The sequence below is a fragment of the Balaenoptera physalus genome, assembly GCF_965194825.1.
Source record: "Balaenoptera physalus genome assembly, chromosome: 1".
In the NCBI taxonomy this organism is placed as follows: domain Eukaryota; kingdom Metazoa; phylum Chordata; class Mammalia; order Artiodactyla; family Balaenopteridae; genus Balaenoptera; species Balaenoptera physalus.
This window is the reverse complement of record NC_138882.1, coordinates 138478665-138495137: the sequence shown is the minus strand read 5'-3', so window position 1 is coordinate 138495137 and position 16473 is coordinate 138478665. Positions and strand designations below refer to the sequence as shown.

Below are 16473 nucleotides of genomic sequence, written 5' to 3'. Positions count from 1 at the left end.
AGATGTATTCAATTCAGGAAATACTGTGTCTCTACAATGTTACCCAGCACTCTTCTACGTGCCAGGGACACAACAGCAAACAAAACAGACCAACATCTCTGCCTTCATTAAGCTTAAATTTGATAAGAGGAGACAAGTGCTGTGGAGATAAAGCATGGAAGGGGACAGGGAGTATGGTGGGGTACCATTTCAGATCAGCTGGCCAAGGAAGGCCCACAGAGATGGGGGCATGTGCTATAAAGACATGGGGGGAGGGGTGGAGTGCATTCCAGACAGAAACATACAGTGGCCCTGGAATGCTGGAGGCCTGTCCCTCCAGTAGCTTCTCAGTTGAATCCTAGTTGTCCCTCAAGAATCAGCTCAAATGCCGTTTCTCCCAAGAAATTTTTCCTACCATTCCCAGGTAGAATGGCATTCTTCCTCCCATAGATTCTTACATATAGCTCAGATAATTTCATGATTCTGTCATCATGTGTAGATATTGGCCTCAAAAATATCCACTGAAAAAAATAAGTTACCTGAAGGATAAGCAGACATGATGACGCACTCTGGTGAAACTCTCCTACTGCATTCTCCTAACGCAGGGATGTTATCTGGAATTCTTTGGAAAAAAGGTTTTGGAATCAAAGTCCAGATTTCAGTTTATCAGCCCTTGTTTAAGCCACCATTTGTACAACAATATTGTCCCATGAAAACGCATGATAGAGGCCTAACTCTGTAAAAGCATATAGCAGGCAAAAATAAGTAAATCATAGTGCTTTTCTCCTTCTTGGAAAGCAAATTGCTTTCCATCATAGAGTCCCCCAGTGTAGCTGTGGCCACAAGAGGGCACCATCAGCACAACTGAAAAGCATGGCTGCTTTGCCTTCTCAAGCTCAACCAGCCACCAGCTTTAAGTCCACTGTGTGTGAACTTTGAATGAAGAATGCCAACTGACAGGCATATGGTGGTGATGAGCTTGGTACCACCAAGTATATTACAAGGAGACGAGGAGAAACAAGAATCTAGTGTGGTGGGGAAGAGCAAGGACTGATCAGGATTGGAATGTGGGTTCCACAACCACAGTGCACAGCTGTACCTCCCTCAGCTTCACCTGTAAAACAAGGTCATGCCAGGCCTCTGCTAGAGGCTGCGCGCTGGCCTCAGTGAGCTCAGTCTTGCTCGATGGATGGATGAACAAACAGATGTGATGAGAGCTGCAGGGAAGAAGTCCTGGGGGCACGTGGTCACTGCTCACCTGCTGTGGATACACAAAGTCCCCAGCTCTGCGCTCCGCCCCTCTCGACAGTGCCTCTTCCATGCTGCTCCCCGATAACTGACGGCCCTGTGCGCGGAAGCCAAGCGAGACGATAAACCAGCAAGGGGCTGCGTGAAAGAGCATATATCTCACAAATTAGAAAGAAAAAAACTCTAAGATGATATTTAAAAGTTGATTAAAACACATGCCTTAAGGACAGTCTCTTCAACAACTGGTGCCAGAAAAGCTGGATATTCACATGGAAAAAAAAAAAAAAAAGAGCTGGACGCTTACCTTGAACCATACACAAAAACTAAGACTTAAAATTATAAAACTCTTAGAAGAAAACGTAGACAAAACCCTTCATGACAATGGATTTGGCAATTATCTCTTGGATATGACACCAAAAGCATAGTCAACAAAAGTAAAAATAGACAAATTGCACTACATCAAAATTTTAAACTACATCAAAGGACACCAGTCAACAAGAATCAAAAGGCAACCTCCAGAATGGGAGAAAATATTTGCAGATCATATATTTGATAAGGGGTTAAAATTCAGGATATTTATGAAGAAATGCCTAAAATTCAAGAACAAAAAAATCCAATTAGAAAAAAATAGACTTGAATAGACATTTCTCCAAAGAAACTATATTAAGTGGCCAACGAATATATGAAAAAATGCTCATTAATCATTAGGAAAATACAAGTCACAATAACGTATCACCTCACACCCAGTAGGATGGCTACCATCAATAAAACAGAAAATAACAAGTGTTGAAATCGGAACCCTTGTGCACTACTGGTGGGAATGTAAAATAACACAGCCACGATGGAAAACAGTATGGCAACTCCTCAAAAAATTAAAAATAGAATTATTATATGACCTAGCAACTCCAAAAAAGAATCGAAAGCATATTCGCACACCCACTCCTACAGATTTTGTGTCCCATCCCCCTCCCCCAATTTATATGTTGAAACCCCAATCCCCAATAAGATGGTATTTGGAGATGGGGCCTTTGGGAGGTAATTAGGTCATGAAGGTGGAGACACTCAGGATTACAGCCCTTATAAGAAAAATCAAGACAGCTTGCTTCCTCTCTGCTCTCCACCACGTGAGGATATGAGAAGATGGACATTTGCAAACCAGGAGGTGGGCTCTTACCAGATGCCAGACCTGCTGGCATTTTGATCTTGGACATCCCAGCCTCAGAACTGTGAGAAAAAAATGTTTGTTGTTTACCCAGTCTATGGCAATTTGTTAGAGCAACCCAAAGTGACAGCTTGGCTTGTTTGGCAGTATTATTCAGAATAGCCACAACGTGGAAGAAACCAAAGTGTCCGTCAGTGGATGAACAGATAAACAAAAGCTGGTATATACATCCAAGGGAAAATTATTCAGCCTCAAAAAAGAAATTCTGACACACGCTACAACACGGATGAACCTCAAGGACATTACGTGAAATAAGACAATCACAAAATGACAAATACTGTATGATTTCACTCATACGAGTTATCTAGAGTAGTCAAATTCAGAGAGACAGAAAGTAGAATGGTAGCTGCCAGGGACTAGGGGGAAGGGGGAAATAGGGAGCTCTTTAATGGTTATGGATTTCAGTTTTACAAGATGAAAAAGTTCTGGAGACTGATTGCACAACAATGTGAATATACATAATACAACTGAATTGTACACTTCAAAAGTATTAGGATAGTAAATTTTATGTGTTTTACCACTTTTTTTTTTTTAATGCCTTAATATACTTCTACCTCTGTTGAGTGTGCCAGTACCAAAAAATGCTTCCTAATGAGCATGTTTTATTTTGGGGTTATCTCCTAATAAAGCTACTCAGAGTCTAAACACGATTAAGCAGATGAAATATTTTAAAAGCAGAGAGGTTATCAGCATTTTTTTCCTTTCAGCTTACCACAAGTACACCAAAGACACTGGATATTTAGTCATATGTGCTATTCATGCAAAGCACTGAATGGTTATAAAGGAAAAACTGCCCCTGGGTCTTCTTCTCAATGCTCTACTCACAATATTTCTGGTCACCAAATATGTTTTTTTCCCTACCAAGCCAGTCTGCTACACAGGTCGTGTGCACTGTAATTCAGTTCCTACACTATGTACCCGGAGTTAGCATCAGATCCTGCAGGCTAAGGGCTCAGTCTCACGAGACTGTTCCCCAACCCATTTCCAACACAAATCACAAATCCAGATTGTTACCTGTGCTTCTGAACAAACAGCTATATATCACACCCTCTCCTCACATTGGATTACTCTGTTAGAGTGGCTCACAGAACTCAGGAAAACAGTTTACTTACTAAACTACCAGTTTATTACAAAAGGATACAAATCAGGAACAGCAGATGGAAGAGATGCAGAGGGCAAGGTACATGGAGAGGGGTGCCGAGATTCCACGCCCTCTCCAGAAGCGTCACCATCCCAGCACATATGCATGTTCGATGATCTGGAAGCTGTCCAGATCTCAAAGTTCATGGATTTTTATGTAGGCTTCATTATGTTGACATGATTGACTAAAGCATTGGCCATTAGTGATTGACTTAACCTCCTGCCCCTCTCCTCTCCACTTGGAGGGGGCGGGTGTGTGGAGGTTGAAAGTTCCAATATAAATCATTCGGTTGGTTCCCCGGGCAACCAGCTCCCAGCCTTAGGGAGTTTCCAAAAGTCACCTCATTAGCATAAAGTCAGGAATGGTTGAAAGATGCTAACGAAAGACACCCATTTCACTGTTATGGCTCTGGAGCTATTTCAGGAACTGGAAACGATACTAAATACTATAACAAAAGATGTTCCTATAGCTCTTATAGAAAATTACAAGGGTTTTTAGGAGCTGTGTGCCAGGAACAGGGACAAAGACCAAATGTATATTTCTTATTATAAATCATAGTATCACAATGGCAAACAGTATTTTCTCTATTACTGGGTCTCAGGTAACTAACTTGGATGCCATCCTCTTAAATTCAGGCATACTTATGGCTCTTGACTGTCTTTGTAGGCACTTAGAAAGAAATTTTAATACATGTGTTGAAGAAAAAGTATTTATTTGACACCTTTACAAAAATATTTAGGCACATAATTTTCATATTATGTCACCTGATTTACATATCTCAATCCTCGGTACCTTTTAAAAACACTAAAATGGTCATTTGGTAAATAGAATCTGTATTGAAAAAATACTGTGATAGGCCAACATTTGTAGACAAACTCAGTTGATCATCAGCATGAGAAAGAAACATTTATGAACAAAATAATCTCTAAAAACATTTTTGTGAGACAAAAAATCTAACCAGTAGATTTTTTAAAAAAGTATTTTCAAAAAAGCAAGCTTAAAAAAAAACCCACCATAGAATACCTCCTCATACCATGATGAAGTGGCATCCTAACAGTAAGAACTAGAAGGTAGGTTTAGAAAACAGCAATGGTGCCAGAGGTTCACAAATACCAACTGACAAAAGCCTGGACACAGAGGCAGCATGAAGTTGATGCATTTAATTCGGAGAAGGGAAGAAGGAATGTCTGACCTATACAGGAGCTACCTTAAGGTGACAAACTGGGGAAGTTTTAACGGAATCACCATTCTGAAGTGTAATTATCTTCCTCTAAGGTAGAAAATAATTTTTTTTTTAATTTACCAAAATACGAAAGCAATTTCTTTTTATTTTTTTTTAAACAGATGGATTCACCTGCATCACACAATATCCACAATTATATCCAGTAGGTATTTAATAAAAGACGGCCGTGAGCAGAAACCATTCTTTAACCGTGAGCCAAAACTCTTCTTTAAAACTAAGCATTCTAGAGGCAACAAAGTATAGGGTCACATTTTAAAAGAAATACACTGCCCAGCCTCTAGCATTTACGGAGCACAAATTAAGAATCTTAATCTTTGCCTATAGTCTTGCCATGAAATAATGACAATAACAACATGTGCTGAGTGCCTAATATGTAGGAGGCGTTGTGCTGAGTAGTTTGCATCTGTTATCTCATTTATTCTGAATATTTTTTTCCCCCTCAGGGAGGGAAAAATCAATTACAGCCTTGTTCATAAGGAGGAACCAGTAGTACATAGCTATAGCTATGAGGAAGCAAGAATACATGCAGGAGAGGGAGGAGGGACCCAGGCTATTCACAGGATTCTAATGGCCTGGCACTCATCTCAGAGCTGGGGGACTAGTAGGAGTTGTAACTCCTCTTAGATTAAAAAAGTGCCTCATTCAGCTCTGTGGGTGGGACACCCCTGATCAGCGGTGCTGACAACTGCGCAGGCAGCTTTTACTCATAAATCACTGACTCCTTTCATCTGTTTCTTTCTCTCAATCGGGGTCTGGCTAAAGAATAATACATTCCTTGAGAACAAGAACCCTGCCCTCTTCTTCATCTCAGATGCCCCAGAGCTTAGCATAATGCCTGGAATAAAACAGTCAATCTTTGCTCACTGAATGACACCATAATAATGAAAGCAAAGACAGGCCCTCCCAAAATCCTGGGTTCCATCCCAAACCAGTCAAAAGTGAAATTCCACTATTCTTTCCACGAAGATCCTACATCAGCGTTACTGATGTGAACTTACCATGCATTCCTGATACACTAGGACTACAAACAACAAACTTGCAAACATACTTTTCTTTCTTAACCTACATGCAAGTTGGATCCTACAAATGACTGACTCGTACAGCCAACTTCCATATGAGGGTATTAAAAATCACCTGACATGTTAGCAATGTGTAGCCTGGCCAACCAGGGTTATTCAAATCAATCTGGCACTGCCTTAAAAACAGACTGGCCGAAGACAACATCACTGTCATCGACTCAAGAAGAGGAGCCACTAGTCACTAATGTGTCTTCAAAATTCTCACCACAGCTCATCTGTCTCAAAGGGCAAATTAAGCATTTAACTCTATACTGTCTCTCTTTCTTCCAAGAGGTAGTTAACAGGTCAAAGAACTTTTGCCTTATAAGATGCTGGAATACCAGGTAAATCTCTTTGTGTGTGCCATAACCAAGCCTGCACGTAATTGAAAACAAACTTCAAAAATGGTTGGCCAGTCTATTCAATCTCCAACTTCCCCAGGCTTCTTTCTCTTATCTTGAAATGTTGGTGGCAGTTGAAGGGGGCATCCAGCAATCAACATGGATAGAGCAGAAGCTGTAAACGACTCTACTGCTTCTAATCATCCAGAAAGTTCAGCATAGGCCAGGAGCCCTGAGGTCATGTGCATCTAGTGAAGTTATAACTATCCATGATTTCCTCAAATAAACCTGGAGAGATGACAGATCTTCAAGGGAACCTGATCCCCACGAAGCAGTTCAACCCCAGTGGGGTTTTAGTCCAACACCTCTGAATGCACACAAACTATTTCTAACATCCAAGTTCCCTCCTCCATGTGGCTGATAGAAGGAGGAACAGAAGTGCTAAAATTAGCTCCCACGACTTCCCACTGTCCCCAGGCACAACCAGGCCGTGGCAGCAGCAGTCACAGACAGAAGTGCATGTCAACCGAGGCCAGCCTGGAAGTGAGACAGAAGCTCAGGCATGTAGACTGACCCATCATTCTCCCTGATTCGCAAAGCCTATTCCTCTCTGACTCCAAATTCAATGAACAGATTGCCTCCCTGAAAGAGCTCAAGCTAGCTTAGCTGGCAGCCCCCTTTCCTCACCCACTCAGGGGAGAAGGGAGGTTATCATTGGCAGCATGGCTCAGTGGAAAACACAGGAATTGTGACTTACTAGCAAGTCACCTAACTTTCTCTGAGTCTTGTTTTCTTATCAATAAAACAGGGACAATAAGATATCTTGCACAAGATAATATCCTATTCTCCCACTTGAATTTTCTCAGCTCACATAATACTGGAAAAAAGTGAGCCTTAGGACCCCTTACCTGGACCTTGTAACTTGGGAGTTGGCCATGAGGCTAATTCTAGGGACCCAGCACCACTGGCCAGGCTTCGATAAAGACAAAATAAGGGAAAGATATGAATGTGAAATGACCTCAATATAATAGTTTTTCAAAAATAAAAAGAAATCAAAAACCTTCCAGGTCCCCTGTTGAGGCACCAAAATACTGTTTAGGTCAACAAAGGCCAGTAGATTGCAAACCTAATGAAATGGAAGCCGGAGTGTGCACCAACACAAAGGTACCCAGCCTCTTACACAACGATTGCACAGCTGGCCTGAGCAAACACTCATCTTCAAAGTCAATGTATGTCTCTAAGCCAAGTCACACTACTGTGTTTGAGTTAACACCTGACCCACCCAAAGAGGCAATTCAGGCATGCCCGTCCACAGCTGCTCTCCAGGATGCAGCACTGGTCTTGAGAGAAGCGGGCACGCTCATCAAGTGACCAACGGACGTGGGATGTAGGTGGGAGCATCCAAAGGAAATAGGTAAATGCTCGTGCCATTGAAGTGGAAAGGAAGGTGATGGCTCTAACACTGACACTGCCAGAGACAGTCCAAGCCTCGACAATGTAGAAACATCTAACCAGCCTTTCTCCTCAAACCATATACTCAAAAACATAAGACGTGGTCATTATTGATTCAAGGACGAGTAAAAAGAGTAGCAAGCAAACCCAGTGGTGGGAAGCATGGGGAAACAGATGATGGTCACCTTCCCTGCATGCCATTCTCACTCAGAGAAGAAAGGCTGAGTTGCATGGTTTACAATTGCAGCTTTTCACATACATGTGACATACACTGTAGCACATGGTTTCACGTCACCGTGGGGCTGGTAGACAGGTGCTTCCAACCCTACTTATAGATCTGCAGTTTCTGAGAGCTGAAAAACTTTCCATGACTTGTTCATAGTCACAACATCTTCTAAATAAATCAACAGAGCTAAGTTCTCTGTCTAACCCTCGGTCACTATAGCAGGAGTGAGATCAAGGCAACTACCTCCAAAACATCCCTTTACCCCCAGCACTCAGCACAATGCCTGGCACATACTACATACTCAATACGTTTTAGTTGAATGAATGAATCAGCGACAGACGAATAAATGAGTAAAAGGCCTACTTCCTCCGTCCCTTCATTATCCTCATCCTACACAACAAAGAGGGAATAGGATATTTTCAAGGAAAGCACTGTTCATCCCATGAGTTCTTAGGGAAGCCAACGTGGAAACCAATACACTTCAAAGCCACACACATTTCTTTAGCGCCAAAGACGTCATCTTTGGCAAAAGCAGTGATGATATCCTTATGAAGAAAATGCAATTGTTAAGAAAGAAAACTCAAAGAAGAGAAATTTAAGATCCTTGGCTGCATTTCCAGCAGAAGGAAGGCTAAAGTGCCTCCAGACGCGGCAACGATGTGAATGCGGCGGCTCCAGCTGGAGCACTTCATGTACGCAGCTCTCAGGGACACCTGGATATCAAACTATGGAATAAACATTGATGTTTCACTGTTGGCATAGAAGAAAAATAAATTAAAAAGCCCAGTACATTTTCCAGTCTGATATAAATTAATTCAAATGGCATATTTAAAAGAGTCAATTATAAGTTTCTCTCATAAAATTTTAAAAGGCAGCAATCAATCCTCAGATTGTACAAGTGCAAAGGAATGGTATTTTCTCCATAATCAAGACACCTCAGAATCTGTATAAGAACTGCCAGTGTTCCGAGCTGATCAAAAACTTGGGCCTGTGTAGTTGATGCAATCCTCTGGTCATACTGCTCCTTTCCCCTTAATGTCCAGCTTGTTACTGGCCTCTGACTGTTTGCTCAGCTGCTCTTCAGAGAAAGTGATGTAGGAATACACCAGGCTCCCAGCAATGCTGCAAAATAGAAAACCACCATCAGAGAAGAAGGAAGGAATGGCAAATGTAAGGGAGACTGGTGTGAGCATTGGAGCTACCTTTACAAATCAACAGCACATAAAACTAAAACATACAGCATTTTCATCTACCAAACTAGAGACATTTCCCTCATCATGATATTATCCACTGCTGTTGATGCTTTGGGACAATGAATGTTTGCACATACTTGCCAGCAGGAGTGCCAATTTTATACAGCCTTCCTGCATGACAATTTGTTGAAGTAAAAACCTTAGAATTCTGCTTATCCTTTGACCTAGCAATCCATTTCATGGATGAATTGTATACATCTTCATAGACTTATTGACAAAGTATTTACCACAAAATCTATAATTGCAGAAAATTAGCTAAAGGATAAATGTCCCACAATAGGGAATTATATAAATTCATACAATAGAATACTATGCATCCATTTAAATGATATAAAATAAAAACTGGCAATGACAGTATTTTGTAATCTTACAAAATATTAAGTATTGTCCAACCCCATTTTATTTAAATGAACATGAATATGTATATTAATATGCATCATAATAGAAAAATGTCTGAAAGGAACACAACAAGAATATTAACAATGGTTACATCTGGGGGCTTCCCTGGTGGCGCAGTGGTTGAGAATCCGCCTGCCAATGCAGGGGACACAGGTTCGAGCCCTGGTCCAGGAAGATCCCACACACCGTGGAGCAACTAAGCCTGTGCTCTAGAGCCCACGAGCCACAAATACTGAGCCCAAGTGCCACAACTACTGAAGCCCGTGCGCCTAGAGCCTGTGCTCCGCAACGAGAAGCCACCGCAATGAGATGACCGCGCACCGCATCGAAGAGTAGCCCATGCTCTCCACAACTAGAGAAAGCCCGCGTACAGCAACGAAGACTCAAAGCACCCAAAAATAAACAAATAAAATAAATAAATTTATTTTTAAAAAATGGTTACATCTGGACGGTAAACAAAATACCAAAATAAACAAATAAATAAATAAATAAAATAAATTTATTTTTAAAAAATGGTTACATCTGGACAGTAAGGTTATAGGTGATTTCTATATGTATTTTCTGCATTTTCAAAAATAAGCTTTCAAGACAAAGAAATATTATTTTTAATAAGAGTAAAAAACATCCCAATAAGTAAGTAAACATGCAGACCCTGGGGAGATTCACAGAGTTGGTTTCTCTCCGACTAGAATCAAGTTCACAGTGGAGAACCTATCATCTGGGCCCTCAGACTCTGAACTGGCTGCTGCTACCCCTCACACTTGTCTACCACACCTAACGGCAGGAGGGTTCATTCTTTTGCGACAGTGATTACTCTTTGTCTACTCTCACCTGGACTACATAGCCTCCTGCCCCAGTCACTAAACTGAAAGCAAGCTGGAGGAGCTCAAAGAGCCGACATGCTAAACTGCCCTGACCAGCTCTGCCGTCGAGCCTGCCACCTGTGACTCCCTAGGGTCTCCAGCTGGCAGCCTAGCCTACACTCTTTCAGATGTCTCCATCCTGGATTTGGCTCCTGCAAATAAGGAAGCAAGATCAGGCATTCAGGGTACTAAATAATCAAATTGTGACAATTTATTAAAGTCTACTACATGCCAGGCATTTTACATACATCTCCTGCCACTATAATATCCCTTCAAGGTGCTCATTTTAGGGATGAAGAAGCTGAGTCCCAGAAGTCATAAGTTACCTTGCTCAGGGTCACAAAGCATCTTAATGATGGACCAGAATAAAACCCAAGTCTGTCTCATTTTCTGCACTGAATCGGCTTCCTCCCTATAGCCCCTGCTCCACTTGACAGTGCAGGTACCTGTCTTTATTTTGTTCCCATCAGCCTATGAATTTCCCAAGGCTTTACTCTTAGCTCTACAGAGTGCCTTACACAGCCTGGCACTTTGTAGCAGCACAATTAAATAACTGCTGAATTGCATATCTGCTATGGCCCCATTCAAAGAAAGGAGCCTCACGAACCCATCCCTGGGCCAGTGTTCACAGAGCTTCATCTTTTCCTTCATCTGGTTGCTTTCTTCCATTTCTTTTTTCTTCTCCTTTTTTCCTTTCAGAATTTGATCCGACTCTTCTGGAAACTTTTCTTATTTATCTAATGCATCAAGTAGATGATTTCCTTGGTAGCTGGGCTAGGACCCAAGGAGACAGCTTACCATAGCCTTCCCGATCAAAGCTAAAACTTCTTTGAGGTTCACATGTACATCTACATGATAGTCAATTTCCCTTTGCTTCCAACCCCACAAAAAAGTAGAAGGAATGATCTTTCTTACTTTCATCCTATCCTCCTCTAGATCCCCTCTCCCATGACAACCTAAAACATAACAATGCTCTCTTTTATTTCTCCTGTCAAGACAATCTATTATGTTCATGTTAAGCCGATTTCACCTAAATAGAAATAATGGAGCAATGTAGGATAGAAGAAGACAAAGAACGCCCTGGAATTTACTCTGGACTTCCTCCTTATGGTGATCCTGGGGCCCTATATCCCTAGCATAGTTAGTGTGACAAAAAACATGGACTCTGGAGTTAGGTGTTGGTTCAAATCTTGAATGTAACTGCTAGCTCTGTGCCCCTGGGCAAATTTGTTAATTTCTCTTGAGATTCTAGTTCTGTACTAAAAAGATAAGAATAATACTATCTACCTAGACTTGTTTGAAGAATAAATGACATAACACGTATAAAGAACCAGGCCCTAATCCTGGCACACAGAGTAAGCAATCAGGAAATATTTATTCCCTTCTCCCCACTTCCATGTAAGCTCCAATACTCACAGGCTAGAGGCGAGATGCATTGTTAACAAAAGGTAGAGTGGTATAATAAGGTATAATAAGAAGATTCCTGATGCAAGAAAAGGGCATCTTGTTACCACAGAGTTGTTTAAATAACCAGAGCAAAACCAAAACACAGAAACCATTATTCTTAACTCTGGAGATTAAAGAGTACAGACTGTTCAGTTTATCACAAGTTCCAACATGAGGCAATAATAAAATAGGCTTTCATCTCATCTTTATTCCTGACTTGATCATTATCAAACGTTTACATTTTCAGAAATGGCCTTTCCTGAATCACCTGAAAAGAAGTAAATATTCATCAACAAAGACACCATGTGCCAAAAAGCAGTGATGAGTTAATGCTGTGGAAAGAACATAAATTGCTTCCTAGAAGCTTTGGGAATGTGGGGAAGCTGGAAGGAGGAGATGAGGAGGACTGAGAAAAGAAAGGGAAAAACCCCAATTTGGGGGGGAAAGGCCTATATCTAAATTTTTATACATCACTATCAAATGATTCTGAATCAAAATCTTCTGCTACTTCAAAAAACTTCTCAATCTACTGGCTCTATAAATATTCACATTAAAGTTGACCTCTGATACTTTGGAATTGGTATTTATATATTCGACAATCCTAAATACTGATTTTTAAAATCTTAAGCAATTCTCCATCTGCCTAATATTCAGATCATAGTACTACCAATTATTAATTCACTGAGACCTGCTGTGGCAGACACAGCCAGGAAAGAGACAGAAGAAAGAGACAAAGCAACAGTGTCCCGCAGACAGGGGTCTAGTTAGAATACCACAAGGCTGGCTGGCAAGTGCTGGATAGTGCCACTTCACCTGCTCTGATCCACTCCTGATCTTCCAAAGATCAGGCAAGTACAACCTACCTCTCCGACCTACGTAGCCATGGACATATTTACCAGCCTCGTACAATTAGAAATCCATCCTACAGACATATACTAAAAATGCCCTCCATGTAGCAGCTCCATGGCCGCGGACAAGAGTGTGAAGGAACAGGCTGTCTCCATCTCCCCCTGCAGCTGACCTTTCTGTTCACAGGTGTCGCCAGGTAGCTCTGCCTCTTAGATTAGACTCTGCCTTCCATATTCCATGTGTAAAATATGTCAACCAATATCAAAACCTATGAACCAAGACAGTTTGACTTTTACTGCGATTTCCTAATACACACAATTTCTGCCGAATAATTGAGGCAGGGCCTCTGAGTACATTCTTCCTCCAGTGACCAGGGACACCCCATCTTCACTCCCCACACAGCAGCTGCTGGGGACCCTTTTCTCATCTTTCTCACCAGGCACATAAAGCAGAGCTATGTTGCCTCTTCATCTATCTTCCAGAGCTCCTATCTGAACAAAGGGAAACAGAGAGGTGACACAGGGTTGACTAGAAAGCATTTAACTGTGGACTCTGTGACATTTGCAAAATTCTATAATGTGGGGCAAGTTACTCTCAGAACCTTAGTTTCCACATCTGTGAAATGGTGATTAGAATACCACCCTTACAGGATTGATGTGAGAATTAAATTATATAATTTATTTATATAACAATGTTATATATAATTATATGTTAAATTATATAACTAAATTATAGACTTAATAGGACAACAGATCATTTTCAAAAGGTTAATCAGCATACAGTAGACATCCAATAGGGGTAAAAGTCAAAATGCTAAGGCATACCAGGGACTAATACTGCCAAAAAGCAAAAAGAAGAAAGGGGTTTTGGCAGTTATCGCTTCTCCCCCATCTCTGTGGCTGCACACCAATTTATTCATCCAGAAAATCAAGGAGTCCTAAGTATAGCAAAACCTTCCTGGTTTTGGTCATCCCAATTAGGCCTTAATTGTATTATGAGTAAGCAAGACTTGACCTAACCTCTACCATCTGTAGTGTATTAGTAACTCTCAAGAGTATTTTCCTAGCTGGGTATTCATCCTTCCCATTATGAGACATTCAAGGCACTTTGCACTCGGGCACCAACCTACTTCTCTAGCACAGTCAGTCCTCGGTACCTGCGGATGTAGAACCCACAGATACAGAGGGCTGACCATGGGACTTGAGCATCTGCAGATTTTGGCATCCACGGAAGGTCCTGGAACCAATCCCCTGGAAATACCAAGGGAGGCCTGTTTCACCCTTGTGAAATACGTCTTGCTCTAGCGGTACTGGAGTTCCTACCAGCACCTCCCCGGCCTCCACCCAACATCTGCCTTTCCAGCCCCACACTTCTGCTCACGCAGTACTGCATGGCTGGAATACCCACCCTTCTCTTTCCCACCTCTCCAAATCCTACCCACTGGTCAAGTCCTGGCCTAAGTAGCCTTTCCACTATGAAATCTCCCAAGCAACTCTGTGATTTTAGTTCCTGCGACTACCACAACCTTTATTACTGGTGCCAGTCTGGATAGATATTTTGTGACCTTTGAGTGATGATAGCTGTTGAAAGCTCTTTTGAGGGAATGTATTAAAAGGGCCTCGGCATTGCTATTATTAATGCCATATAAATGCCTAATGTTATTATAAATGCTATGTGATTCCTATATAAATGAAAGCCATTACTCTTAATATAAACATTTCACACTTCCCCTCCTCCTTTGGTCTAATCTCATCACAGGAGCCAGGGTGGTCCTATTAAAACTAAATCAGATCATGTCATTCCTCTACTCAAAATCCTCCAACTCTCTTCCTATCTCTTAAAAGTTGTCCCTAATCTGCCCCCAGCCCATTACCTCTATGGCCCCATCTCATTTCAGGCACTCCACTCCCACCTGCCACACTGGCCTCCTTGCAGGTTCTTGAACACACCAGGCACACTCCCACCTCAGGACCTTTCCACTTGCTCTGCCCTCAAGAAATCAGCACACCTTTGATACTAATCTCCAACTCGGGGCTGAGTCCAAACTACTCAAGCATTTCCATCATTTTCTCCCCTACTTCTATTCCTTTTTCTTTTCTGCCTCTTAAAACACCTTAAAATGTGGGTAGAGGACTCCCATCAGAACTTTTAAAAAGATAATATATTTTATGTGTTTCCTACACCTGGAAGAAGTTCCTTCAAATGTCATTAGCCTCCTGCAAAATAACTTTAGACCTAATGACCACATGACATAGTTTCACAGGACTTCCTCAGGGTGAATCACAGAAGTTTAGTGGCAGAACTAGGATAGACAACTCTAGCTTAAAAACTGAGCACAAGAAAACCGAGGTCATGAAAAGTGAACTATATGTGAATAGCTAGCAGCAGTACCCATAACAAAGCACACATTTTTTGGCTATATTCCATTTCGGTGCTCTTCTGTAAGGAATTATACTATAACCGAGGGCTAGCTAACCTCCCTACATCCTATTTAAAAGTCCAAGTTATTCTAGTGAGATGCCAGTTATTTAACTCTAAAAAGCCTGGTAACTGTTATAGCAGCAGCAACCAACTGATATTACAAAACATGTCCTCTCTCTCTCCAAATGAGAGAGCTACTAAGTAAAGGAAAAGCTCATGTCCTTACTTCAGGAGAAGCCTAGAACCAGAAGAGAGTCTGCTAGGATGGAATTATTCAGAAGGAGGAGTCTGGAATTAGGAAGCAACACATCCTTTTAAGGAAACAGGCAAAGGAGTCCAAAATGAACGAATTGTAGATTCAGGCTCTGGGCAGAGATAGCTAGACCAAAGTCCTCAGAACCTAACTCTGGAGCTAGACTCTGAGCTGCACCATGGCCCACCCCAAAGACTGCATAGACTCTAGGTTGGTGTCAGAAGCTACAGTAAAATGGGTTGTGTTACACAAAAGGAGGCTGACTTAAGAGTTATATAACCAGTATGATGACATATCCTGAAGGGATATGAAAATAAATTTATTCATCTATTCACTATTTACTAGACTGCAGTTAAGAAAATGTGGAAGGCAATCAAGGATTGAATATTTACCAGCTGGGTAGTATGTGGCAAGTTTCTCAGCCCCTCTGTGAAATGGAATATTCACAGCATCTGTCTCAGAGGGCTGTTTTGAAGATTAAGTGTGGAGTACTTAGGGCAACGCCTAAGCATAAAAAATATTGTCTGGTATTCTGTTATTATTATTACTGGTTGGATGCCTATTATGGATCAGGAACTGATAAATACTGACACAACTATAAATAAGACAAGTGATTTCTACCCTCAAATAGCTGGGAATCTAAGGTAACAATGGCTACATATGGTTTACTTAGGTTACATTACAATTAATCAGTCATTTACTGAATGATAATTCATTACCGGGTGAGAACTTGGACTCTGGAGTCCAACCCATCTGGGTTAAAATCCTTCTATGACTTACTAGCTATGTGACCTTGGCAGAGCTATGAGTGAATGCACCATGTGTCTCTGGAGCACGATGCCTGGCACACAGAAACAGGCTCAATGCATGCCTTCAGAATGCATTCAACTCAAACTTTCTAAGCCTCAGCCTCCTCATTTATAAAACAGTGATAATAAAAGAACTTCAAAAGAGTGTTATGAAGAATTAGGCAGTTCAACAAAGAAAGGACAGTATTTTCAACAAAAGGTACTGGAACAACTGGATATCTATTTTAAAAAAACACATACACAGGAAAAAGAATCTTCATCCAGACCTCA

At 41.3% G+C, this 16473-nt stretch overlaps 1 protein-coding gene across 4 annotated transcripts in view; it reads right to left on the bottom strand.

The window, feature by feature from the left end:
* Window positions 1-2614: 2614 nt before the first annotated feature.
* Window positions 2615-16473, bottom strand: part of SLC35D1 (solute carrier family 35 member D1) — a 61208-nt gene continuing 47349 nt past the window's right edge. For all 4 annotated transcript variants that reach the window (XM_082420922.1, XM_082420923.1, XM_082420921.1 and 1 more), the window contains one exon: window positions 2615-9032. In XM_082420922.1, the coding sequence (XP_082277048.1) occupies window positions 8924-9032 (109 nt within the window). In that variant the 3' untranslated portion in view covers window positions 2615-8923. The remainder of the gene's footprint in view (window positions 9033-16473) is intronic.